The sequence below is a fragment of the Bos taurus genome, chromosome 13, assembly GCF_002263795.3.
Source record: "Bos taurus isolate L1 Dominette 01449 registration number 42190680 breed Hereford chromosome 13, ARS-UCD2.0, whole genome shotgun sequence".
Taxonomy (NCBI): Eukaryota; Metazoa; Chordata; class Mammalia; order Artiodactyla; family Bovidae; genus Bos; species Bos taurus.
In genome coordinates, this window is record NC_037340.1 from 23,454,073 (window position 1) to 23,479,759 (window position 25,687).

Consider the following 25,687-nt stretch of genomic DNA (forward strand, 5'->3'; position numbering starts at 1 on the left):
CCTTGACATCTGGCGAAATTGTAGTTTCTGATGGAGGAACATTTAAAGTTGACACCTGTCATTGAAACATTTGGTATACAGTTTTCACACCAGCTAGAAACCGGTGATAGACTACCTAACTTGTGTTAAAAGAAACTGGGTAAGAAAGTTATGTCAGCTAAGAGAAGTCTGATTATGATAGTTTGAATCAAGACTTTCCAGGTAAAGATTCTCTCTCCTTTTCTTTTGGAAACGTCCTTCAGCAACAAATGAAGTCTACATTTAAAAGACAAAAAATGTTTTTGAAAAATCTCATAAAAATAAGGAAGCAGCAAAGTTGGTTGTAATTTGGAAAAGTCATGGAAGATAGGACGTTTATGATAGTTTTCTTGTCTGCTTTTCTCATTGAATCTTTAGGAGTGCTAATTAAATGCTTTTAATACATTATAGTTAGGTGTATGAACCGAGGTATCCTGACCCTCTAAGAATCCTCAAACCTGAAATGCCCAGTATATAAAAGCTGGACTAAAGGGGAAAATATTTGACTTGAAGACAGCACTGACAGTAATGTATTTATCAGATAATACAGTGTTATATGTGAGATTTCTCTCGACTGTCGAATCCCAGGAGACTCCATCGCGGCAGTTTGCTTGTCTCGCCGCACTAGGATCGAGTTTCCTTGGCGCGCGAGGCTCCCTCCCGCCCCGCTGCAGTCAAGTCTGGGTTCGGTTTGTGAAGTTTTCTGACCTCCTGGCGGACGCCTGTGCCCAGAAGGTGTGACCCTCGACGGCGCACGGCTCCCGCGGCGGCCCTCAGAACTCCGCGAGTCCGGGGAGCCGCGCAGGCGGAGTACCCCACCTGAGGCCGCCGACCGCGACGGGCGCCCAGGCACCGCGCCGTGACGTCACGCTGGGGACTGCGGTTGCCGCGAGACGGCCGCGTTCCGGTTCCGGTCGGTTGCCCGGGAGACGCGGGTACACAGAGAGAGCCTCTGCCGTCGGAGGCCGAGCTGTAGCCGCGGTTGCCCGCTCCATAGACTCGCAGGCCCAGCTCTGTCGAGTCAGACACAGGAGTCGGTGACGCGCGCAGAGACGCGGGCGCCATGAGTCAGAGGCAGGTGCTGCAAGGTAGGCCCGGTCGCCCCGACGGGGGAGGGAGGACGGCGGAGCCCGCGGACCGCGCGAGGCGCTCTCCAGCTTGTGTCTCTCCCCGCAGTGTTCGAGCAGTACCAGAAAGCCCGGACCCAGTTCGTCCAGATGGTGGCGGAACTGGCGACCAGACCCCAGAACATCGAGACGCTGCAGAACGCGGGTGAGCCCTCAGCCTGCACCCGCGTCGCTGCGCACCCCTGGCCTCGCCTCGCCCGTCGCGCGTCAACCGGGTCCTGCCTCCCTTGCAGCCCTGTCCTCTCCCCACATCTTCATTCCTGGTTGCCCCCAGGTCCTCCTCTCAGCCTCGCCCCTCGCCGCATATCCCCAGGCCCTTCGCCCAGTGTCCCCTGGCTTCGCCTCAAGTCCCCGTCTCCCCGCTCCCCTGCTGGCTGGGCTGTCAGGGAGCTGCGGGGTGGGGACGGAGGATGGCGTCCCTAAGTTCCCTCAATCCACCGCGGAGGCGGTACAAGTGTTCGGTCTCTTTCGCGGCTCTTCGCGGGTCAAGTTTCCAGATGGATATGAGAGGGGCCAGGCATTCCTATTTCCATCTTTGTCGCAACTAGGAAAGTATCAGATTGAAAGTCAAGACCGTACGAATTGCCTGGAAGTCATTTTATGTGAACGTGAACCTACCCTAATCAGCCCCATTCTTCCGGATTCCCTGCGTTTGATCACCTTAGACTTGACTTTCTCACACCAAAGGAATTCCAGAGCGGTTGATAACGTTATTTCTCGCTTTATGTTGGTGAAAGAGCAAAGATAGGCTTGAATATTTTTCCAAGAGATTCCAAGTAGGCAGAGACCTAGCTTTGAGAAATCTCTAGTGGTGCTCTTATTCCACGTCTTGATCCGAACTTATGTAGATTCTATAGGCAGAGGAAGAATGCGTGTGTTATGTGTGTGTGAAGTTCTCCTTACCTTTTCACATAATGGTGGTCCCTTCTCTCTCTCTCTCTCAATCCTCTGTGTCTGATTAAGGATGATTCCACCACCACCTGAAGGTAGCATTTTATTGCTGCTGTGTCATGAGAAACCTTCAATTTATGGGTTATGATCTTTAAAACTCATTTAAATTAACATGGAATTAGAAGAGAATTAACATATTTCCAGGGCAAGAATTTTAGTCACACTGTTTACTCTGGGTTTCTTTGAGGGGAATTAGTACTATGCTAGGTGGAAATTTCTCTTGCCACTGGGAGGGATTCTGTGCTTACTCATTGCATGCTTTTATTGGGGAGTGGGAAGGAGTGTAGTTAGAATAGGGAAAGTGTATTTTATAACCACTTTAAAAAGCTATTAATTTTGAGGTAAGTGTACATTCACATGCAGTGGTAAGAAATAATACAGAGAACTCAGGTGCCTCAAAACTGTAGTGTGATCCAGGATATTGACATTGATAACAATCCATCAGGTTTGTTGTTGTTGTTGTTGTTTAATTTTCCCTAGTTTTCCTTGTACTAGTGTGTGTATGTGTGTGTCTAGGTCTATATAATTTTATACTGTGTGTATCCATCACCATTATAGTCAGAGATTATCACCACAGAATCTCTTGTCATGCCTTTTTATAATCACACCTACCTCCCTCTTTTCCCTAACTTTGGGCAACCACTCATCCCTTCTCCATTTGAAATTTTCCCAAAGCTGATAAGCTTTTGTTCTACAGTTGTTTCACATGGATTCATTTCCTTTCTTCTGCATGTGTATGTGTGTGCTTGTGTGCATGCATGTATATTCTCAAAGTATCCAGCACAGTGCTGGACATACAGTGTTTCATCTACACTGACTATGTTAACTTTATTAGAGCATGTTACATTTTTTGAATGCACTTTTTTGAGGGATTTTTTTCCTTCCAGTCCTACTCTTGCTATTTATGAATATTTGATTTTTTGGACAGTATGTATACAGCTAAACAAAAATGTGATTTCTTAAAAAGGGAAAATGACATTATTTTAGAAATTTGATAGCTGAAATATAGATTGTATAGATAACTACTGAATATCATGTTTAATGTAAGAGTGACAGATTATCTCTTCCCATAAGTATACACTATAGACTATATAATGGAATTTAATCAATACAAACAGGCTAAGTCATCATCAAAGTATAAGTGACTTAGATATGACATTCTTAAATAGCCACCTATTTCACTTACGGTCTGACTTAGAAAAGAATGGAATACAAAAGTAATATAGCTTAACAGTTTGAAATTATCTCTACTTGGTGAGAGCCTGAGATGGTTAATTTTATGTCAACTTGACTGGACCTTGAGATCTCCAGACAGTTGGCTAAACAGTATTTCTAGGAGTGACTAGGATGTCTAGGATGGAATGGTAAGATTTTTCTTTCCCCTGAGGAACTTATTTTAACATACTTCATGTTATGTAAATTCAACTTAAGCACCCCTTTAATAACTTTAAATAGAGACAGATATTGGATATTCCAATAGATTTATCCTTTGAATATTAAAAAACCCTGTAAGCTTTGTTATGAAAACTGCTTTTATTAGTCAATTAAACATTTAAGTGGTTTCCTTTTCAAAAATCACTATGGATGTAAGATGCGTCTGAATGAGCCACAGTATGTGTACATAAATTACATATTTTGATCAATTTTTTTCCAGTCAAGTGAATTCATTTTGGTAACATAAGATACTAGTACATTTTGTTCCTGACTTTGATATACTGTCTTTATATCTGGGAGAGTTTTGTTTTCTCACTTTTCTCCCTTAATAAACTGTTTAAATAAACATGTATCATGGGTCCAAAATAATGGGAAAAAAAGTTTCCATATAGACATCATGATAAATTAGTAGTTCACTTGTTAAGAATTTTTAAATCCATCGACTATGAAAGGAACCTTAAAGGTGAAAATTATCGATGAAGTTTTATTTCATTTAAAAAACTCTGATCTTTTTCATTGTATTTTTGATGTGTCAGTGAGAGAATTTGCTCTATTAATTATGTCCAAAGTAATTTTAAAACACAGTGTTGCAAGATATCTTCTTCAGAGTATTTAGACAAAAATAGGTTTGACTCACTAGAAAAACTGTGTACAGTGTGTCTATAACCTGGATTTTTTTCCTCATTGAGATTTTGTTCTTTCTAAATCAAAAGAACATACATGAAAACATTAAAAAACATAAAAAGGAAGAAATAGAAAACCTTAACAGACCCATCACAAGCACGGAAATTGAAACTGTAATCAAAAGTTTGTTATAAAATCTCATTATGCACCTTCAAACCCTATATGTCTGAGCCATTAAATCTTGCAGGTATTTAAAAATGAATTTGAATACGTCCCCTCTTTGAATAATTAGTAACACTTGACTGCAGTGCTAGAGATAATACATAGTAACTTGTACCAATTGTAGAATTTCAGCATTTGGAAGGGGTTGTTTAATTATAAAATATAAGAAAGATGTTTTATGGTATACTGGAGTGCCAGGCCACTCTTTGGTTGTTTAGAAGGTCTTTTAGAATAAGCTAATAAAAGCCCCAAGAACTTGATTTTTAAACTGCTTAGCTACATTAAATAAACTTTTTCTGAAACAGCTATTTATATAAGAAAAGTAGGGGTAAAGTTTAAAATAATACTTTGTAATATTTTGCTTATCACCTATACCCAGAAGGTAAACATGGCAAATCAAAAGTTATGCATATTTTCAAAAGAGTAGGAATAGAGAAGTTTGCCTAACACTTTAAATATGCACCTGTATGAAGTGAATTTACAAATTGAGGCAATTTATTTGGTTCATAATTCAAGAAAATAAATAATGCATGTTGACATAAAATGCTTTTAAATTACATGTGTTTGGCACGGGGTGAAAATCTTCAGATTAATGATCTAGCACTTCGGTTTCTATGAGAAGGAAAAGCCTGTAGCAAGCATTTATGATGTATTGAAAACACATCCTGGGAGGTACATGAAGCATGATTCTCCTACAAAAACTACTTTTCTAAAGGATTTTAGAACCAAAAAAATAATTAGTAAAGCAACTTCAAAAAACTTAATGAGTTATGCTCTTTAAATTTGATGTTTTTCCAATATAAAAGGAGTCTTATAGTTCTGAATGTATGATAATTACAGCACCTTTTTTTTAGTGACGGGGAGTGTTTTTCTTTTTTTAAGGATAGAGTTTTTTTTTTTAAGGATAGTGATAGAGGTTTTTTCTTTTTTCTTTTTACATATACGTAAGTGGAAAATATTCCAGGAAACTATAAAAATTCTGAACTTGTATGCACCTAGTATGTCCTATAAACAAGATTTTTCAGAGTTTTATTGTGTGTCCCAAATCATTGTTCCTGTGTGGACATTTCCTGTTTTGATATCTAAGCATTGGTACATAAGTAGAAAATACTACAACCAGGACTAGGATTTCACTGTTTTCCTAAGAAAAGCTGGATGATTAAAAAAAAAAAAAATCCAAGCGGTACGTGAACCTGAAAGAGTAGGTTCTTGAAATGGCAAATTGTGTGGGTTAAATTTTAATGTCACAGATTAAATGGCTTTGAAAAGTTATTTCAGTGTTTTCTAAAAACACTTTGCATTTGAATGTTTTTTCAAGGCCTTTGCTCTTCAGACTTTTCCTACACTTTTTTGCCCAATTAATTCCTACTCATTCTTTATAGCTGTTTTTAGATGTTGATTCCTCAGGGAGATCTTCCTCGAGCCCTTCCAGTGAGTTGTCTCTTAAGTTTCCCTGACTGTAGCATTTCTCTTTCATAGTCCTTATCACAATTGTAATAGTTTAATTTCTCCTTTCTCTACTAACTGTAAGTTCTGTGCTTAACATAATGCTTAGCATAGAGCAGATATTCAACATGTTTAAAGAGGATGAAGGAAGGAGTAATTATTTTTCTAAGTGTTTTCATATCTCTTAGATTAGATTCTTATAACAGCTCAGGTGAATAGAGTAGGTATCGTCTTCACTGTGGTTAAATCTCAAAGAAGACTGGATAATTGCCATCATCTCTAAGTGAGTTAGTTGCTGAACTGGGACTAGGACCTGTTTCTGTATTGTTAGCTGACTTTGTGCTCTTCCTGTGTTACCTGAGGTATCAGGAAACCATTCATAGATGTTCTAGGAGTTTCGAATAAACCTCAGTGTTAACTTTTTTTTTTTTTGGCTGAGCCACGTGGCTTGTGGGATCTTAATTCCCAGACCAGGGACTGAATCCCGGTCGTCAGCAGTGACTGTGTGGAGGGCCACCGGGGAATTTCCACTCAGGGTTAATTTTTAAAATACGTCATCTGTTCAGGCCTTTGGGTACCAGTGACTGTCCAGTAATTGTGTGTAATGGCTTTTGAGGTCTCCTCGAGGACCACTGTGGGACCTTGAGTGGAGGCCCACATGCCAAAGACTAACTTTAATTGATAAATACCCGGAGATTTGAGGAAATGGAAGTTGTATTTAGCACTTAAACTGGCCTCGGAGTTCTAGAAGACCTTTTGGCTTCCTCTTAACTTCTAAGGAAAGCCTTTTCAAACCAGAGGCTCTTTCAAATTACCCAGAGAAAGTGTCTAATCCCCTGGAAGTTGAGAACCAAGAGAGAGTACTTGAGAGAGTCGTTGGACTGACACCCGCTATCGTCAAGAAGAGCAGCTGGGAGACCTCGCCCAGAGAGGCCAGCTGCCCTCTGACTGACCGCCTGCCCTCCTGGACTTTTTGAGAACATGTGAAGTAAAGCTCGGTGAAGAAGGAGGCCCTTGATATTTGTTGGTTGATTGATGTGAGCGAATACTTAGCACTTTCTTTTGTTCTTTATTTAGTCATACTTTGTGTGAAGGACTTTTCTTCCACATTCACGGGGAGCAGAACTTTGGGATTTCTGTTAAGTAGATGTACTGGTCCTAGAAGAAATCCAGGGCCGTACCTTGAGAAAAAAATTGTCCTTGCTTTGTAGTTGGCCTATCTGAACACAAGTCAGACTTAGCTAATTTTCAAAGTGAAATATTGGTTTTGCCAGACACCCCAGACTAATAAGGGCGGCTCAACTTAGAATTTAGTTTTTAATCAAGTTCTGTTAAAAATCTAGGTGAAAACTAGTGGTATTTGTGCTTGAGTGCCTGTGTCTCCAAAGGAAATGATCTCTGTTCACTTTTCTATATAGTCTAAGTTCTATCTCACTGTCGATTTAGAATCACTATTTAATTGTGTACAAATGCTAGATTATATTAGCTTTCCATGGAACTGTCTTTGTAGATTTAGTCTAATAATATTCCCTCTTTTTTTTTTGAGGGCTTGTTTAAAAATAGCTGCTTAGACTTTCCCATGACTTTTAAAATCTATCATTGAAGACATTGTGCATTTTGCTGTTATTTTTAAAATATAAAATTGTATTATTTTAAAAGATTTTTTTGATATAGACCATTTTTAAAGTCTTTATTAAATTTATTACAATGTTGTTTCTGTTTTATGTTTTTTGGCCCCGAGGCGGGTGGGATCTTAGCTTCCAAGCCAGGGATCGAACCTCCATGACCTGCAGTGGACGGTGAAATCTTGACAGACTAGACCACCAGGGAAGTCCCCAAGTTATACTCTTTTATTCAATCAATCTTTTACTATTTATCTAAATATTATGTTTCAAGCTAGGCCTATGATTTCAGGAAAAAAATTGTTCCTGCTTCCTTTTATTTCACAGAATGGTTCTCTTTTTACTTTTGCTGCCATAAAACTCAAGTTTTATGCCCAGAGTTCAGTTGTAGAAACTATTACCTAAACTATATTTCTGATTTAAAAGAACAAAACACCCAGCCCCCCTCTCCATTCCATCGCTGTTAATTATTATCTTTGTATCCATATCTTTTAGAGTGAACTATCTCAAAACAATGTAGGCAGAGTATGAGTAAAACCAAAAATTTCATCTGAAGATAGATTTTTTAAAATTAATTAATTTATTTTAATTACAATATTGTGGTGGTTTTTGCCATACATTGACAAGAATCAGCCGCAGGTATACATGTGAAGATAGATTTTTGAACTGATTGCCTTTCAAAAGTTTCCTTTTCAGATATTTCCAATGAAACCTCTGGGAGCAGGCAGTCCTTTTAGCAGTGTCTTCTCTTTTCTCTGTACTAGCCTCATTCCAACATTCCAGTCTTCTCCAGGCAGATGGGTGTAGTAGGTATATATGTAAAAGAGAAAACAACAGACTCATTATTCGCTCAGAAGAATTGAAAGCAGGGACTCAAAGGGATACCTGAACATCAATGTTTACAGCAGCATTATTCACAAACCCGAAAGTGGAAACAACCCAAGTGTTCATTAACACATGAATAGACAAACAAAATGCATGTACACACAATGGAATATTGTTGTTGTTTAGTCACTAAGTTGTTTCCTACTCTTTTACAACCCCATGGACTGTAGTCCACCAGGCTCCTTCTATCCATGGGATTTCCAAGGCAATAATACTGAAGTGGGTTGCCATTTCCTTCTCCAGGGGATCTTCCTGATCCAGAGATCGAACCTGCGTTGATAAGGAGGCAGGCAGATTTTTTTTTTCTCCTGTTTTTTTGTTTTTTGCTAGGCAGATTTCTTTACCACTATTATTCAATCTTAAAAAGTAATGAAATTGTGATATATGCTACAATATGGACAAACCTTAAAAACATTTTGCTAAGTGAAAGAAGCCAGACAAAAAAGGACAATATTGTATGATTCCATTTATATGAAGTATCTATAATAGGCAAAATCATGGATACAGAAAATAGAGTAGAAACTACCACAGGCTGAGTGGCGGATATGGGGAGTTATGATTTAATTGGTATACAGTGTCTGTTAGGAAGGATGAATAGGTTCTGGAAATGATAGTGGTGATTGTGGCACAACATTACAGCTGTACTTAATGCCACTGAATTGTGCACTTAAAGTGGTTAAAATTTAGGTATATTTTACTACAACTTAAAAAAGAAAAAAAAAAGAAGATAAGTCACCAAGGCAGCCAGAAATCTTTACTGTGACTTCAGTGAACCCAAAGACCTGGTTTGCAGAGACTTGCTTTCAATAAAACAAAGTTGAGCTGTTAAATATCTTTATAAAGCACCTGAAATTGAAGTAATATGTATAGAAATTATACGCATGTAATATGAGACTGAGTTATTTCTTTTGTCTTTAGAAACATTTGACCTTTTTCCCCCTGGCTTATATATCCAATTGGCCTGCAAAATTCAAGTGATAGGCCTATGTTGTATTAAAAGGAATTAAGGGAAAGGTTGGTTGAGGCTATTCTATAATTTCTTCCAATACTTTTTTGAGAGCATGAGCTGCCTTTACTCATCTGTGAGGTCCCTATTTCTTGCCACTTGGTAAGCCTTGATCTGTTTTTTGAATGAATAATTGTGGGCAGGATTCATGGGGTTTTTATTTTTGTAAAACTAGATAACAATGTAAGTATTATTAATAGAAGCAGTGTCTCCAGTATGGCACTGGAACAAGAAACACAGAAAAGAAACTTAAAGCTATAAAGTTGGGGATGGGGAAGATTGTAAAGATTTAGCCTATAGGTTAAATTTCATAAACATTTTCACACCATTTAATGAATTTATATAGGGAAGACAAAATTGTCTTATAGATATCAGAGTATAATATATAAATTACTTTTACTATTAGATATAATATTAGGTAGTACTTGTTGGTTCCTTCAGTGGAGACCCCGGTGAGTTCATTAGCTCCTCACTGAGGACCTTGTCTTATTAGATATTATAGCAGTCATTCAGACTGCTATAACCTATGGACTCTATATTTTCATGCATTCGCTCACCAAGGATCAATCACCATGGATTCCTAATGGACAGACAGGTAAGGAAATTTCTTTTTTATGTTATATATGCTCCTCTCTTTCCTCCTCCCCTCACTCCCTCCCTCCCTTCCTTCTTTCCTCAGTTCCTCTTGCAGCATTATCTGTATTTTTAGGACAAACCTGAAATTAGAATAACAAAGTATGCTTAGCCTGTGTAGGAGATAAAAACATGTTCCTGGGGATTGAAGACTATGAAGCACTAAGAGGCAATTCAAGGACTAGAAATTCAGGCAATACTTTCTTTAGTAAAAATGACCTCGTTCAGATATTTTAAATGGAAACTTTAGCTTTTACAAATTTTTCAAAATTCTCATTGTCTGAACAAGGGCATATGACAGAGCATCTGCATGAAAGCCTAACTTTGATATTGAATATAAGAATAGAAACAAAAGGAATCATGTCATTTTATTGACCTGATTTTTGCTGGGCCAAATGAAGTAGAAAAAGGGAGGAGAAAATATATAAAGCAGCAAAATTCCTTTGAGTATGTGGACAAGTGAAATACATTTTTTGGGGTAGAACATCTTATTGCTAAAACGGCAAACTGAAGATATCCAACACTGGGAGACTTGTGGTATACTAGCTAAATATAGTAACTAATAATAAATAATAATGTAATTGTGCTTATTGTGCTTAGTCACTCAGTCATGTACAACTCTTTGTGATCCCCATGGACTGTAGCCCGCCAGGCTTCTCTGTCCATGGGGATTTTCCAGGCAAGAATACGGGAGTGGGTTGCCATGCCCTCCTCCAGGGGATCTCCCCAATCCGGGGGTTGAACCAGGGTCTCATGCAATTGCAGACGGATACTTTTCCAGCTGAGCTACCTGGGAAGCATAAGAAGTATAAACTCAGATAGATGAATTCTGGTTCAACCCCCGGATTGGGAAGATACCCCTTCATACCTACTAGGATGGATTATTCTAAAAAAAATAAAATGCAACCATTGGTGAGGATGGGGAGAAATTTAAACCCTTGTACTTTGCTGGTGGGAGTTTAAAATGATGTAGCCTCAGTGTAGTGGAAAGTGGTTTAACGGTTCCTAGATACTGGTTATGATTACACACCATTATAAATGTGTTTCATGCCACTGAATTATACACCAGAAAATGCTTAAAATGTTATGTATATTTTACCACTGTTAAAAAACTTGAATCAAGTAATAAGCAACCACAAAGAAGAGATCAACAAATGGTTGGTTTTAGATCCAGCTTTCTAGAAGGAATCATGTTCACATTTGGTAGTCATTCTAATACCTTATTTTGCACATTGAACTGTTTGTTCTGAGATACTTCAGAAATTGTCTCCGTAAAAAGTGTAGAGAATAATATAAGAAACACTTATGCACATGGACATGCTGAATTGTTTAACATGAGCTGTGGCCTAGGCCTGAGAAGGCGGGCTGTGTGCCTGCAAAGTTAACCAGCTCAGTCAGGATGCAAACTCGCAGCAGTGGCCTTCTGTAAAACGATCTAACCAAGTCAAATTAGACAGAAAAAGGATCACTGAAGAAAACTGGGAACCGAGAAAAGCCAGAGGTCACATCATTAAATGTTTCTGTGATAAGCATCCTTATTCTCTGTTTATGTTATTTGATAGTACTGTTTATCTTATTTTGGTCTAATTCTAAATGTTGTTGTGTTTTCCTTTTATTTCTATTTCACGTGTTTCTGGATATAACATTACAAAAGAATATTGGTAATATGTATCTGCTTTTATAGGTCAGAGTAATATTTTTTAACAAAAGATGTAATAACATGCAAGTTGAACAGCCCACTGTAAATGAAGTTTAAAAGTCAAGGGGCCCTTTGTTCTAGTTTGAACTCCATTATCACCTTTTTTCGTAGTATTAGACTAAAACACCTCTATTAAGGGGTTGTCTGCAAGATGGCACAGTGGTAAAGAATTTGCCTGCCCATTCTAAAGAAGATCGCCTGGAGTAGGAAATGGCAACCCACTCTGGTATTCTTGGCTGGAAAATTCCATGGACCGAGGAACCTGGAGGTCTACAGTCCATGGGGTCACAAAGAGTTGGACACAACTGAGCACACAGCACAGCAGAGTTAATATAGAGTTGGAATATTGAATAAAATGATCCAAATGAAATAATTTACCCCACCTCCTCAATTTTCCATATTATTTCCATCCAGTTTTACGTATTTAGTAAGTATGAATAAAGAATGTCTGAATTTCTAACCTTGCTTCTGCATTTTAGCTGTGTGATTTCCCTAATTTTTCTCAGCCTTCATTTCCACATCTGTAAAATAGACATGATAATAGGACCTACTTCATAGGTTTGTTATGAGAATTCAGTGAATTGATATAGAAAATAAGTTCTTAACACAAAATAATATATAAGCTATTTTTATTATTGTGCTGTGATGATGGTATTCCTACTATGTATTCAACCCTAGAATGAATATTAATGAGAGCTAGTAATGTGACATACTTCCTTATCTTAAAGAATTTATTTATTCGGAGACAGTGTCAGAAATCTGAATTTACAGCCCTTTATGAATGGGAAGCCCTAGTCGAATGGCCCTTCTAGCTCACCTGGCCTTGAAATAGATCCTCATAAAATTTCTGTAATAGACTCTAAGTTGGTTGGAATCAGAGGAAAAAAACACCAGAAGACTTGAGAGGAAAGAACTGAACTGAGCCCTGAAAGAGATAGGGTTTGCAAAGGCTGTTGTGGGGGGCAGGGGGTGGGGTGGGGCACGTGGGGTTGAGCGGGGAGGAACACAGCTTCTTCCCCTCCACTCCCCACCCCCATAACCCTGCTAGGAAGGCTTTCTACTGTGTGCTTTATAGTCTCTCTCTGCATTCCTCGTGACGTCACACAGCTAGAGTTTGCCAAATCAGGGATTTAAACTCTGGTTCTCCAAAGCCGTTCTTAGTTCCATGCTAGGCTGCTGCTTTGATAATTGCAGGTTATATTATTCTATACCTTGTCCAGTTGGCTGCTGCTTCATATCGTATTAGGTTTTAGTGGATGGTTTTTGTTTGCTTGTTTTTAATGATATTTCCCTTTGCATTTTCCTATCTGCATATATGCTGAATGGTATGTTTGCTTTTTAATTTAAAATTTGCTGATTTCTTATTTCTTGTAACTTAGGCGTAATGGCTTTGCTGAGGCCTCTTCTTCTGGATGTAGTCCCAACAATTCAACAGACTGCTGCTTTGGCTCTGGGGAGACTGGCTAATTATAATGATGACCTGGCAGAAGCAGTCGTGAAGGGTGATATTCTTCCACAGCTTGTTTATTCATTGGCAGAACAGAATGTAAGAATTTTTTAAAACCAAAGTTACATGATTTTTGTTTTGGATTTTTAAAAAATTGATAGTTTGGGTACAATTGCAAGTGTGTAGGCATAGAATTATTAGGACATTAATACAACCTTCGGTTCTTTGAACTACACATAATAATACCTTGAGGGTGTTTTACTTTGGGGCTAATAGATAGCTTTTCTGCATTACTGTTAGTATAGGAGAAAACATATTAAAGTTTTTAATGGAATTATACACACAGCAGTACTTCTATATACGGTCTTATTCAAGTTATAGGATCAGTCTTCGAAAGATGTATGGCACCCTGGGCAAATGAGTTACATACAGTAGTGTTGTGTTATTCGCTCAGTCCGACTCTTCGCGACCTCGTGGACTGTAGCCTGCCAGGCTTCTCTGTCCATGGGATTCTCCAGGCAAGAATACTGGAGTGGGTTGCCATTTCCTCCTCTAGAGGATCTTCCCCACCCAGGGATCGAACCCAGGTGTCCTGGGTTGCAGGCAGGTTCTTTACCGTCTGAATCTAGTTAATGGGCAGTGGAAGAGAGAGCTTGGAAGCAAGGAGGAAGAGAAGCATTTGAAAGCAAGGAGAATGCATGTAAGAGAAGGTTTGACAAAGCGTTTTTTGCCAAGCATGCAAGCATGTCAAGCCTTTTAAAGGTCATCTAAGAGTGCTTCCATTTTTTCTCCCATCCTGTCTGATTCCCTTTCTGTTCCTAACAATAGTTAAGGATCTTCCTCTAGGTAGGGTCTTTGCCTGTTTGTTCCATCCTGCTGATTTATCATAACCTAGGGATGTATCTTTCTTGACATGTCTTTAAGATTAAATTATCTTTCTTACACATGTATAACCAGAGGACAAACAATTAAATTAAAACATGGGCAAAAGACTCACAGACATTTATCCAAAGAAAATGTACTAAGAGCTAAGATGAAAAAATACTCAATGGCATTAGTCATTAGGAGATGAAAATCAAAACTGTGAAGAGCCAGCCATTCTACCTACCAGGATGGCCATAACAAATAAAAGAAAGAAAAAAAAGGAAAATAGCAAGTGTTACTGAAGATGTGGAGAAGTTGTGTACAGTGGCACAGCTGCTATGGAAAACAATTTGGCAGTTCCTTAGTAAGTTAAACATAATTACTATATGACCCAGCAGTTCTCCTGGTTATATTTCCAAAGGAATTGAAAACAGGTGTTCAAGCAAAACTTGAATGCAAACGTTCATAGCAGCATTATTTGCAATAGCCAAAAGAATGACTAGATAAAGTAAATGTTATATATCCATACAATGGAGTATTATCAGTTCTAAAAAGGGATGAAGTACTGGTACATTCTACAACATGGATGAACCTTGAAAAAGTTATATTAAGAGGAAGAAGCCAGACAAGGCTACATACTGTATGATTCCATTTATTTATATGAAGTATCCAGAAAATGCATATCCACAGAGATGGACACAGATTAATGATTACCAGGAGCTGGGGGAAGAGGGGAGTGAGAAGTGGCTACTTAATGTAGAGGATTTCTTGTTGGAGGAATGAAAATATTCTGGAACTGGATAGGTATGGTTGCACAACATTGTGAATGCACTAAATGTCACTGAATTGTACACTTTAAAGTGGCCAAATTTTTTTAACGAAATAAAATTCTAATTGCTTTAAAATGTGCTTTTTTTTTTTTTTTTTTAAAGATTGGAGAGTCATTTGCTAATGACTTTTATCTCTAGGAGGAGTTAAATTGTATTTTTCTTGTAGGCATTCTTTCTATCATCAAATGCTTGGACTCTTAGCTGCTTCTCTGAGGGCAAGGTCTGTGTTTGATATCTCACATAGAAGGTTCTCTGAGGTTTTCTAAGTATGAATGAGTGCCCATTAGTTAAAGCAACAGGGCACACGTGAGGAGAAAGTGAGACTGGGAAGCATCTTCACAGGCTTCTGTCTCCTTCCCCTTCCAGGCCTTTAACCCATTTCTCATGTGAGATTTAATCTCTTCTCTATGCGTACAAAGTCCTCTGGTTTGGTTTTTCCTTCCTTTTCCCTCCAGGTTTACTTTCGTTCCTTCCTTCCATCCTTTCTTCTTTCTCTTCCCTTTTCTTTTCTGGCAGTTCTTTTGGTGAGGCATTCCAGGAGAGAAGAGAGTTATGGATTTGGAGAAGCAGAAGTTAAGAGGAAGAGGGAGTGAGAGTATGAATTCTAGGCACTGTTAGTTAATGCTAAATGGTGCTCAGTAAAGTGTGAATTTGAAAATTCTGCAATATACATTCAAATCAGCTTATGGTAATGACAAGAAATGTATCACTATTATTTTTCCACAATCATGAGAAAATAATCTATGGAAAGCTACTTTAAAACTCTTCTAATTTTTGTAATGATTTAGTAGATATTTGGTTATGGACTTGTAAAATTAGACTTTGTAACAAATATTTTAATGTCTATGTTGACATTTAAGAAACTAAAGAAATATATCAAATCAAAACATTGTTACTAACAGTAGATTCCTTATCTTTTCAACATATCCTAATTTTTAAAATATATTCTGTTAAAATATACCTTTTGTATTTTCTCTCTCACATAATTTTTTATTGATTTTTAATATTTTAGCCTATGTAAATAGAATGCTTTCAGAACAGTTGCTGTAGTCACCTTAGTTGCTTTTTTTGTATACACTGTGAAGAAATAGAAACTTTATCTGATGATTGCTAAGTGCACCTCAGAGCATAGCTGTTATTTCAGGATAACACGAGACACCAGAAAGGTTAGTTGAGGTCACGCTTAGAGACTGAGGGCAAGTAAAGGAAATGAGTTTGTCAGGTGACGGTTTGGTTGCACGTGCTAACAATCTAGGAGTTCCCACAGGACAAACAGTACCTTTCACTGTAATGCACAAACATAAACTCCCATTATTTTATGAATCTGTAGGAAATACAATGCTTACATTTTATTTTATGCAGTTTCCAAATGCATGTTTCAGAGTAAAACATTTGAAATGAAGTTAAAGATGTACACCGTTTCAGTTCAGTTAATGAACAAAAGCAATGCGGAAGCCTCAAAAAATCAAAATGATTTTGCAGGATGTTTTTCATCTTTTGTATTTAAAAACTGCTGAGCTTTTTTTTTTTTAATATCAGTGTCATTTTTTTATGTTTGTTTTGGTCTATTTTAACTTTTAGCTTGATTCATACTGAGTTTTATCTCTTTATGCTTGTAGCGTTTTTACAAGAAAGCAGCTGCCTTTGTATTACGAGCGGTTGGTAAACATTCTCCCCAGCTAGCTCAGGCAATAGTTGATTGTGGAGCGCTGGACACACTGGTGATTTGCTTGGAAGATTTTGATCCTGGAGTCAAAGAGGCTGCAGCCTGGGCACTTGGCTATATTGCAAGACATAATGCAGGTAATGGCCCTTATTATAAAATAGGATTATTAAAGTTTACATTAATTAGGTAAACCTGGTTTTGCTTACTAGTAAACCATAGATAAGAGGTCTTAATGTTGTATCTATACATTATGGGAGATAAGTTTTGAATGAAGGCCAAATTGTTTGGATCACAAATTCATAAAAAAAAAAACAAAAGCCTATACATGTCAGTCTTTATCTTAGTTAGCAAAAGAGACATTTGAAGACAGAGTGGGAAGAAGGGGGACATGGGGAGAATGAGATATTGATTGATTCAAAGACGTTAGTAAATTGGTTCTGTTACAAAATTATTAGAGTTTGTTACTCCCCAGGGGACATTGGGTCGTAACTCTCACTTATGGTAGGGTATTCCAGGGTAGCCAAGAGCCATGTTTTATGAGTGAATAATGTTGAAAAGATGTGGGCATGGTAGCTTTCTAGAATATATTTGTATTCAGCCCAAGATTGGCAGGAAGAAGGAGAAAGAGAAGGAGCACCTTTTCTTACAAACTGAGCTCAGTGAGGCCATCAAGAAGGGACCTGGGCCTCTTGTGTGAAGGTTGTGCCGATACACTTGATTGCTAAAAAGTACACAGTGAACAAAATTGCCCCCACCACTTTACAGAAGTTGCTAAATAATATGCAAATAACACAATAAGAGAATAACAGTTTTAAACATGTTAAAATGAAAACTTTGCTAGTAGTCAAAGAACTGCATAATAAAACATCAGTGAAAGTAAAGCAGAAAAAAAACCAAGTGGTTAAGAGCACTGTGGCCTTAGCTAGAATCTGAGTTTGAGTCCAAGTTCCAGTCTTTAGTTGCTGTGTGACCTTGGACATGGCTTTTAAACTGTCTGAAACTTAACTTCCTCATCTGTAAGAAAGGTTGTACTACTTCCACATTTGTTGTGAGATTGATGAGATAGGCCAGTACATGGTAAATATTCAATACATTTAATATTATTAAAACTGAAGATTTGAGAGGGCACAATGATGTTTCTATTGACAAAGGCACTAGAAATTGTATGAATTTGTAAATGCAAATTCATATCATGCAAATCTAAGCCATAAAAGAGTTTATGGTTACTGTAGAAAGCCTACTTTGAGAATTCATCCTAAGGATAGAATCCCACAGAATGAAGAAGCTGCATTTATGCAAATGTTATTGTAGTGTTATTTGTAACATCAAAACCCCTCAAATATTTGGTAGAAATTTAGGGGTTAAATTATAGAAGTTTACTTAATGGAATCTCATTCAACAGTTATGAATCCTGCATGATAACATGAAAAAGTGATTATAATGTGAAAAATTAGAAAATTATATTACAATTATGTGTACGTATGAAAGTCACTCAGTCGTGTCTGCACAGTCCATGGAATTCTCCAGGCCAGGATACTGGAGTGGCTAGCCTTTCCTTTCTCCAGAGGATCTTCCCACCCCAGGAATCAAAGCCAGGTCTCCTGCCTTGCAGACAGATTCTTTACCAGCTGAGCCATAATGATATAAAAATAAAATCCTATGTGGATATAAATTACAAGTGAGTACATGTTTGTGTTACTAGGGTTATAGAATGAATATTTTAAATTCATTTTCTAGATTTTTCAATGTGCATGCATGTATAAAATAATGACTACTGTTTATTGAGTAATTACTATGTGCCTGGCTCTGCGCAGTATGCATCAGGATATTATCTCATTTTGGCTGCAGATACACTTAGGGCAGGTATTACTCTCCCTGTTAAACAGAGGAAGAGAGTGGAATGTAGACGATGCCTGAAGTTACGTTAATGGTTGAGCCAAAATTGGAATCTAAATCTGTCTGACTCCAAAGCCATATGTCAACCCCGTACCATACAGTTTGACTGCGTACTTCTTGAAAGAGTATTGAAGAAGAAATTCGAAACAGAAACAGGAAGTGGCTGTCCCATAGTTATGTTTAATTTGGTTTTTAAATGATGACACTACTGGAGACAATAAAATGATGTAAAAATAAATCAAGAGAGAAAACTATTTGTCGTGCTTAGAATGATTCAGAATTGGTACAATAAAATTATTTCCTTAATATCTGAATTTTGGTTTTCCAAGTAGGTTCACCTTAGGACTCTTGCTTAATACATGTTGATTGAGAAAACTAAGGCAGTGTTTTAAATTAGAAGCTGGTTATCATGGGGAAACTACATGAGTATATTTAGTCTTTTTTTTTTTTTTTTTAACGTCAGAGGACTTTATAGATCGTAACATGAGTATTTTAAAGGGTGATACGAAAGAACTTTGAGGACAACTGTGCAGATACTCTGTCAGGCGGGTGCCCATAGATAACCTTTCCATATCTCCCTTTTGTTGAATCTGAGGGTAAATGATTATAGTTTATAAATAGGCTCTGTCTAAGGGATTCCGTTCCAATTTCTTGCTATAATCTGGCTCCCACATGGAATTCCCAGTGTAATTTCAATATTTCACAGTCATTAGGGGCTTGGGACCCAGAAGCTCCCAGAAGGGATTACTGAATAGATTTCTCAGAAGGAAAGGGAATTGTTATCTAGTAAGCAGTAAGTCAATATTCACATCCTGAATATCAGTGAAAAGAGAAGATTTACCTTCAAATGACCTGATTTCTTTCTTGATGATCTCCTAAAAATGGAATATATTGAGATGGAAGGGATTCATTCAGCGTTTTCTTCTGGGAACTAGTGGTAAATTGTTTGATTAGGTAGTTTAAGAAATATAAACCTTAGAGGAGATACAAAAGAAATGACCTTTAAGGGCAATAGAAGGAAAATGTTTTGCATGTAGGAAACAAAAATAAAGTAAACACACAATTACTAGAAGAGGAAAGTCAGTGGGCATCATCTGATGTTTCCTTATTTGAAAAATACAATTTCTAGAAGCTACTTGTACATATAGATTTTAAGGCATTGTACAGATAACCAGAGGAAATTGGAGGCTAACCATCAGAAATGGTGGTCGTAGACTCTATCATGGAAATTTAATGAGACGATTTGCAACTCTGAGCAAATTGTCTCAGTAAATTTCCATGATAGAGTCACCAGTTACTGAACACACTTGATAATACACACCTCTCTGAAGATAAATAAACTACCTCTTTCTGTTTTGGGTTCCTTAAGAAAGGCTCAGACTGATTGTCGGTCCTCCTCTATTGTGCTACAGTCTCCCCCTCAGCAGAATTATTCTGGCTGCATATTTACCTAACTAGTGTCCAGTCTCTCATTATTTTCAAGCACTAGTCTTGTTTTTGGAACTACAAGGGGTGAGGCCGGAGGAACGGTGGGCTCTGCTGCCTTAGTGCTCCCACCGGGAGGGCCCAGGCCTTCCCTCCCTCCCCACTCTGCCTGGCAGCCTGGCTCTAGCCTTGCACCTGTGGGTGACACAGAAGCTCCGTGGTGACCTGGGTGGAGTGTGTGGCAGCCGTCACAGCACTAGGGGACTGAGGTGGGAGCAGTGGCCTGGTGGCAGCCTGAGGAAGAAAAAGCCATGTAGGTGTTTTGGAGGAATGCTGTTCCATGTTTGGCCTAAAAAGAAATAAATTTTAAGTGTTTGTTTAGGAGCTTTAGCTAAAAACACTGTCTCTTGTAAACTTTGTTTCCTATAAACCTTTGCTGTCTCTCAGTAAACCTTAGCAAGTTCTCAGTCCTGGCAAAGTGGAATAGGTTGGATTAAGTGTCCTAAAACATTTTAATTATTAACACAATCACCCTATTACAGATGAGGAAACTGAAATAGAGAGGTTAAAGGATTTATTCTGGTCAGACGGCAGTTTATGGCAGAGCTGTTTGGCCATTACTCAGAAGCCTTCAGAGATTCTTCCTTTTTATAATGTGAGAAAGGCAAGTGTATGAAAGCTCATCACTCTTCTTCTTAAGCTCCTTGCAGTATCTGCAAGTCTCGCCAGATACTTCTGTTCTTAATTCCCGATGACTGGTTCCACATGTGTGACTATGCTGTCTCCCAGGGACCTGATTTATCTCCTTAGGACCTAAATCAAAAGAGAGACGTCCCTCCCTGCTTGGTAGTGGTCAGGAGAGGGGATGGCTGCAGCCCCAGATGAGCAGTGCTTAGCGGGCTCAGCTGATTAGGATTCCACAGAAACAGCGAGTAGACTGTGTCTTGTTCACCAAGTAGATAATGTAAGGGAGGAATCCAGACAGAGCTGGCTAGCCTGATTCTTTTCTGTGTCATTTAGGATGATGAAACGATAAAAAGAAAAAATAATTCTAAAAATCAGAATTTTTGCATATATTCTTCTTGTGCCACTCAAGCCACCCATATATAAATACCAGTAGTCTACATTGTGTGGAACAGGCTTAGGTTGCAGTAATTAATTAAAAAAAATCTACATGTTAGTGACAAATATCTGAGATAATTAGGAATTCTGTACTGTAGGTCTTAGAGTAAGGAAGGAGGGGGAGCAGAGGACAAGAGGATGGTAATTCTGTGTTAAAAGCCTTAAAGACTTCAGTGATACCTGTAGATAATAAGTTGGTTTCTGTGCCATCTTTTTATAACTTATTTTACCTTAGAGGGGTTGAGGAACACATAAGCTTAGAGGAAAATGATGTATATGAGATTATATGTATTATATATTATACCAATTTTGATCCTAACATTTATTTCTCCCAATACTTTTCTCCTTATTTAGGTGTTGGTAAAAAAAGATGAAAGTGAAAATAAATGTCTCTTCTGTGTTCTTTGGACATAGGCACCAAATGTGTTAACGTAACATTTTAAAAAATAAATTTATTTATTTATTATTTACTTCATTTTTGGCTATGCTGGGTCTTTATTGTAGCACGGCTTTCCCCTAGTTGTGGAGAGCGGAAGTATTCTCTAGCTGCAGTGTGTGGGTGTCTCATTGTGGTGGTTTCTCTTGTTGTGGAGCACAAGCTTCAGCAGTTGCAGCTCCTAGACTCCAGAGCACAGGCTCAGTAGTTGTGATGCACAAGCTTAGTTGCTTGGCAGCATGTGGGATCTTCCTGTACCAGTGATTGAACCCGTGTCTCCTGCTTTGGCAAGTGGATTCTTCACCATTGAGCCAACAGGGAAGCCCTAAAATAACATTTTTAATTGTAACTTTTACTCAGTGGTTATCTAATTTGTTAGTCTTTTTTAGGGTTAGTTTGTATGCTGGTAAAAAATTATATGTGTGTATTTTTATTTCTTGTGATTTTTAAAGTACAGACTTTTGATTAATAAAATCTTCTAAGCTTTCTTTGCATTTTTTTGGAATTCAGAATTTGGAACAATAAAATATAATTCTGTACTCTCAGATCCCCAAGTCACTGAGAACTACAACTTTATATATAAAGCTAGCAAGCAGTTTCTTTATCTCCATCATCATCATCATTGTAATTATCAAAAAGTGTTTGAGGCATTTATGTGTATGTTACCATGCTTTTGTTACTGTACAAGGTCAAATAAGTTGGCTAACATCTCACCTCTAAGACTTTATGATCTAAGATGGAAGAATTGATACAGTGAGCATAGAGGTCATCCAAAGAGCTGACCAAATATGGAACAAAAAGGTACAATATTATCTTAATATGAATAATATATTGGGTGATTTTACTTTGGCTCAAGTGAAAGACAAATTGTGAGTTATGTTTTTGTACTGTGGTAGAAAGGGGAATCTTTACTTTGTTTTTACAAACTTTGTTATATCCAGATAACCTCTGAACTCTGTTGGGCATAGATATAAAAGGAAAAAGTGACATTGATAGTGATAAACACACACACCTACAATCAATTAATCTTTGACAAAGGAGGCAAGAATATACAATGAGAAAAAGTCTCTTCAGCAAGTGGTGTTAGGAAAGTTGGACAGCCACATGTAAATCAGTGAAGTTAGAATATACCCTCTCAGCATACACAAAAATAAACTCAAAATGGCTTAAAGACAAACATTAAGACATGACACCATGAAACTCCTAGACGAGATCATAGGCAAACATGCTCTGATATAAATTGCACCAATGTTTTCTTCACTCAGTCTCCCGAGGCAATAGAAATAAAAGCAAAAACAAACAAATGGGACCTAATCAAACTTACAAGCTTTCGCACAGCAAAGGAAACCACAGACCAAATGAAAAGACAACTTATAGAATGGAAGAAAATATTTGCAAACAATGTGACTCACAAGGGCTTAATTTCCAAAACAAACAGCTCATGTACAACTATAACTCAACAACAACAAAAACAACCAATCAAAACATGGGCAGAAGACCTCAATGTCTTATTTCTCCGCAGAAGAAATACAAATGTCTAATAGGCACATAAAAAAAGATGCTCAATATCACTAATTTTTAGAGAATGCAAGTCAAAATGACAATGAGGTACTACCTCACATGAGTCAGAATGGCGATTATCAAAAAGTCACAAATAACAAAATGCTTGAGAGGGTATGGAGAAGAGGGAACCCTGCTATACTGCTGGTATGAATGTAAGTTGGTACAGCCACTATGGGAAACAGCATGGAGGTTCCTCAGAAAGCTAAAAATAGAGTTGCTGAATGATCCCGCAGTTCCCTTCCTGGACGTATACCCAGACAGAACTCTAATTCAGAATGATTCATGTACCCCTACATTCATAGCAGCATTATTCACAATAGCCAAGACACGGAAACAAATGACCATTGACAGATGAATTGATAAAGAAGATGTAGTACATGTATGGAATACGACTCAGCCATCAAAATGAATGAAATGCCATTTGCAATAACATGGATGGACCTAGAGATTATTAAGTGAAGTAAGTTAGAAAAAGAAAGACAAATACGATAGGATATCACTTATATGTGAAATCTAAAATATGACACAAATGAAACTCTTAGATCATAGGCAAAACACCTGTCTATGAAATAGATAAATTCACCTATCTATGGAATAGAAATAGATTCAGGGACAAGGAGAACAGACTTATGGTTGCTAAGAGGGAGAAGGTTGGGAAAGGGATGGAGTGGGAATTTGGGGTTAGCAGATGTAAGCTAATGTATATGGAATGGATAAACAAGTGCCTGGTAATTAGGAAAACTTTAGGCATGACTGGAACAACGTTCATATGTGAATCTACTTTTTCAACTGTAAACTTTTTGGAATCTAAATACTGGAGATTGAGCATTTCCAATAAAAATTTAGCAGCTAAATTGAGACACGCTGTAAGTGCAAAATATACACTGGATATCCAAGACTTGATGTGAAGAAAAGAGTTTTGAAACTTTTAAATATTGATTACATGTTGAAATTATAGTATTTTAGATATATTGTGTTAAACAATTTGATTATTTAAAACTTAGTTTACATTTATTTTTAAATTAGAGGATAACTGCTTTACATGGAGAAGGCAATGGCACCCCACTCCAGTAGTCTTGCCTGGAAAATCCCATGGACGGAGGAGCCTGGTAGGCTTCAGTCCATGGGGTCGCGAAGAGTCAGACACAACTGAGCGACTTCACTTTCACTTTTCACTTTCATGCATTGGAGAAGGAAATGGCAACCCACTCCAGTGTTCTTGCCTGGAGAATCCCAGGGATGGCAGAGCCTGGTGGGCTGCCATCTATGGGGTCGCACAGAGTCGGACACGACTGAAGTGACTTAGCAGCAGCAGCTTTACAATGTCTTATTAGTTTCTGCTGTACAACAATGTGAATCAGCTATAAGTATACTTATATGCAGGCTTCCCAGGTGTCTCAGTGGTAAATCTGCCTGCCAATGCAGGAGATGCAGATTTGATCCCTGGGTCTGGAAGATCCCCTGGAAAAGGAAATATCAACCCACTCCAGTGTTCTTGCCTGGGAAATCCCATGGACAGAGAAGCCTGGTTGGCTACACTCCATGGGGTCACAAAGAGTTGGATAGGACTTAGCAACTATACAACAAAAACAATGCATATATCCCCTACCTCTTGAGTCTCCCTCCCATCACCCCCCATCCCACCCCGCTAGGTCATCACAGACACCAAGCTGAGCTTCCTGTGCTACACAGCAGCTTCCCACTAGCTATCTGTTTCACACACGATGGTGTATATATGTCATTGCTACACTCTTGATTAGTCCCATGCTCTCCTTCCCCCCACCCCCGCCTGTGTCCACAAATCTGTTCTCTACGTCTGTGTCTCTATCCCATGATTAAAATTAATCTCACCTATTTCTTTTTACTTTTTAAGTGTGGCTACTAGAAAATTTTAAATATGTGGCTCATGTTCCCATCTGACAGTACTGACTTAGAATTCCTGTGCTGTGCTCTGTGTTTTTTTGTTAAAAGGCAATGAAGTGGTGATGCTGTGGCCTCAAAAAGTCACTTAATATGCTTAAATTAATCATTATAGCTGAATGGTGATATGTAGTAAGTTAAGGAATATGGAACTAAATGTACTATTTGGGGAGAAATAAATAATGAGTCAACTTCAAGCAACCACTTACTAATGTAAGGGCTGAAATATACTTTATAAGTGGCCAAACTATCAGACTTGCACATTGTCAGTGGGGCCCTGTATTGATAATCCCCTTTGGAGAACAGTATTGCAGTGCTTATTACCTTGACCTATATGAGATTACCTATATTTGATTGGTCTTGACTTAACAAAAACAGCAGTTTCTTGTGGCTTAATCCAAAAATACCAAGAACCTCTGAAGCAGGACAGCTAAAGCCTGTGCTCTGGGACAACCTAGAGGGATAGGGTGGGAAGGGAGGTGGGAGGGGGCATTCAGCATTGGGGGAACACATGTATACCTATGGTCTGCTCACATAGGTACACATGTATACCTACACCTATTTGCCTGTTATGTATGGCAAAAACCATCACAATATTGTATAATAATTATCTTCCAATTAAAATAAAGAAATTAATTTTAAAAAGCCACCATTCTTCTTCTCAGGACCACCACCTCAGAGCCTCTGTCTTAAGTAAATACACACATGCATGCACACACATATGAATGTGTATGTTTGTCTAATGTGTGGAATATGTATGTATGAATATAGGATCCATGGTAGCTAGACTCCAAGAATCCCCTCAAATATCCCACATCCTGGCATTCTCACCCTGGTACAGTCCCTCCCAT

General features: G+C 38.1%; 1 protein-coding gene across 1 annotated transcript in view; it reads left to right on the top strand.

Annotated features, from left to right (window-relative positions):
* Nucleotides 1-962: 962 nt before the first annotated feature.
* SPAG6 (sperm associated antigen 6) overlaps nucleotides 963-25,687 on the top strand; it is a 62,668-nt gene continuing 37,943 nt past the window's right edge. Inside the window, 4 exon segments of the mRNA NM_001038185.2 lie at nucleotides 963-1,106; nucleotides 1,195-1,290; nucleotides 13,047-13,213; nucleotides 16,428-16,611. Of these exon segments, the coding sequence (NP_001033274.1) occupies nucleotides 1,082-1,106; nucleotides 1,195-1,290; nucleotides 13,047-13,213; nucleotides 16,428-16,611 (472 nt within the window). The 5' untranslated portion in view covers nucleotides 963-1,081.